This window comes from Sorghum bicolor, chromosome 4 (genome assembly GCF_000003195.3).
Source record: "Sorghum bicolor cultivar BTx623 chromosome 4, Sorghum_bicolor_NCBIv3, whole genome shotgun sequence".
In the NCBI taxonomy this organism is placed as follows: Eukaryota; Viridiplantae; Streptophyta; class Magnoliopsida; order Poales; family Poaceae; genus Sorghum; species Sorghum bicolor.
The window spans coordinates 65,819,806-65,822,226 of NC_012873.2; the positions used below are offsets into that span (position 1 = coordinate 65,819,806).

The window sequence follows — 2,421 nt, forward strand, 5'->3', positions numbered from 1 at the left end:
TGACTGTGAGATGCAGCATGTATTACAAAATGATGGAAACGCAGTGGTTTTTCTTAACAACCCATATTATATATGATTATCATTTGGAAGAACATGAACATTGAAAGGATGAAGGTGGGGTGAGGAAAGAAGAAGAAGAAGAAAAAAAAGAAATGCTAAGACGATAACTTAATTCCTGGTGGAGCAACAGCAACAACAATGGATGATGATGCGGTGATGATTGCTGTGGCGGAGGGCCTGAATTCCCAAAATGGCTAGGAAGAACGTCCCTAGGTCCCACATCTCATGGCCATCCAACCAATCAGGCAATCAATCCAAAGGTGAGAGATCAATCCACCCGCCGCCCCAGTTGGATCACGACGGGAAGCAATCAATCAATCGAATCGGTCGGAATTGTGGATTTCTGCGGCGCAGCGGGCCATCATGACGGCGGTGCGGCCAGGGGCTGCGGCTGCGCCTGCTGCGTCTGCGGCTGGGCCACGAACGGGTGCTGCAGCAGCCGCATCGCGGACGGCCGGTTCGCCGGATTCTTCTGGAGGCAGAGGCTGATGAAGTTCTTGAAGTCCGCCGACGCGTTGCGCGGCGCCTGCGGCGAGTCGGAGTAGCAGATGGCGCACATGAGCGCGGCCCAGTCGCCCTGCTTGCCCAGGTTCTCGCCCAGCGGGAAGCGGCCTAGGTAGAACTCGAGGATGCTGAGGCCGAAGCTCCAGATGTCGCCGGCGTAGCCGTCGTAGGCGCCGTCGTTGAGGTCGGTGTTGATGCGCTCGGGGCTCATGTACGCGATGGTGCCCACGGAGGAGTTGCAGGGGTCCATGGTCTGGTTCAGGATGCGCCCCACGCCGAAGTCGGCGATCTTCACGCGCCGCCCGGAGTCGATGAGCAGGTTGGAAGGCTTGATGTCGCGGTGCACGATGTGGCGCCGGTGGAGGTAGGCGATGCCCGACAGCACCTGACGCGCCACGTGCGCCAGGAAGTGCTCGTCCGCGATGCGGTGGTTCTCCAGGGATCCCCTGTCCATGTACTCCAGCAGGATCTGGAGCTCGCCGGCCTGCTCGTACATGCCGTGGCACCGCACCACGGCCGGGTGCTCGGCGGTGCGGAGGATGGCGATCTCGCGCGTGATCTGCCGACGCACCGCGTCGTCGTGGTTGCCGTAGAGCACCTTCAGCGCGTAGGGCCGGCCCGTGGGGCGGTGGCGCACCATCCACACCGTCCCGCCGGCGCCGCTCCCGATGCGACGCACGCGCTCCAGCTCGCACAGCGGCGGCGGGTTCGCCGGCGCGGAGCCGGCGGAGGTCGGCGGGGTGGGCGCGCCGAGCGACGACGGCGCCGACAGCGACCCCGACGACGACGTGGACGACGGCGCGGAGGACGGCGGGAGCGGCAGCGGCAGCGGCACGGCGAGGGAGATCATGTCCCGCTGCGGCAGCGGCAGGGTGAGATCCGGGCGACGGCGTGCCCGGCCCGGCGTGCCCGGCTGCTGCTGCTGCTGCGACGGCGGCTGCAGCGCCCGCGAGTTCGGCGGCCCGCCCGGCCTCATCGCGCCCCCTTGGCTAGGTGCCGTTCGCGTGGCGCGCGCGACGGGAGAGACGGCAACGGGAGGACGGACGGGGTCGGGGGAGAAGCGCGCCCGCGTGACGGTGCGCGTGCTCTGGTGGATTGGTGTGGCTCGCTCCCGTCACGTTCGCGTTGTGTTTTGTTTGGGCTCGATGCGTGGGGTGGGAGGGGCGGCGGGGCCGGAGGAGGGAGGAAGCGGAAGGAGCAGGGAGAGGCCGGGGTCGGGGCAGGGAAGGTGGGTTCGAGAGGGACGAGTGTGTTTTATAGATATAGACGACCAGACGAGTGGCCGTGACGGGAAGGCAGCTTAGGATTTTCCTGGTTTTGCGCCAAAGCGATGCCAGTTTCCGTTGTGTGTGCGTAACTGTAATTGCCTCTCTAGCTTATGTTACTCCCAACTGCCACTTTTCCCATTTTTACCGGATCAGAGAAACTACTGTCTTATAAGCTGCTGTTCTTAATAATAAGGTTTATTCGGCACATTGTTAAAGTTGTGCTCATCTTAACGGTTTTATCAGAATTGGGATAGAACCTTGTTGTGCAATGGCGTTACCAAATCTATTGCGCCGTTTTCGCCTTTCGGAAGCCGACAAGATCCTCTAGCGTTTAGAAACCGACATGATCCCCTTACATGTGAATTGTTAAGTGACCTACACATGAGGTATTTTGCTTTTTAATTTGAGATAATTCTTGAACATGTAATGTTTAGTTGATGACACGTGGTGTCCACTTTTTTCTCTCTTTTGAAGCGACAAGATCCTCTCACGTATTTCGGTTACTCAACATCATCGAACGTTTCATCGTTAGATGAACTGTTTTGCTTTCAGAAATAGCTATCCTACCTAGATTTTGCTATTTTTAATC

The 2,421-nt window shown here is 59.2% G+C and overlaps 1 protein-coding gene across 1 annotated transcript; it reads right to left on the reverse strand.

Moving 5' to 3' along the window:
* Window positions 1-1,801, reverse strand: LOC8082709 (mitogen-activated protein kinase kinase 5). The gene has a single exon (XM_002454628.2). It carries the CDS (start codon window positions 1,538-1,540, stop codon window positions 422-424), a length of 1,119 nt encoding a protein of 372 aa, XP_002454673.2. The 5' UTR covers window positions 1,541-1,801; the 3' UTR covers window positions 1-421.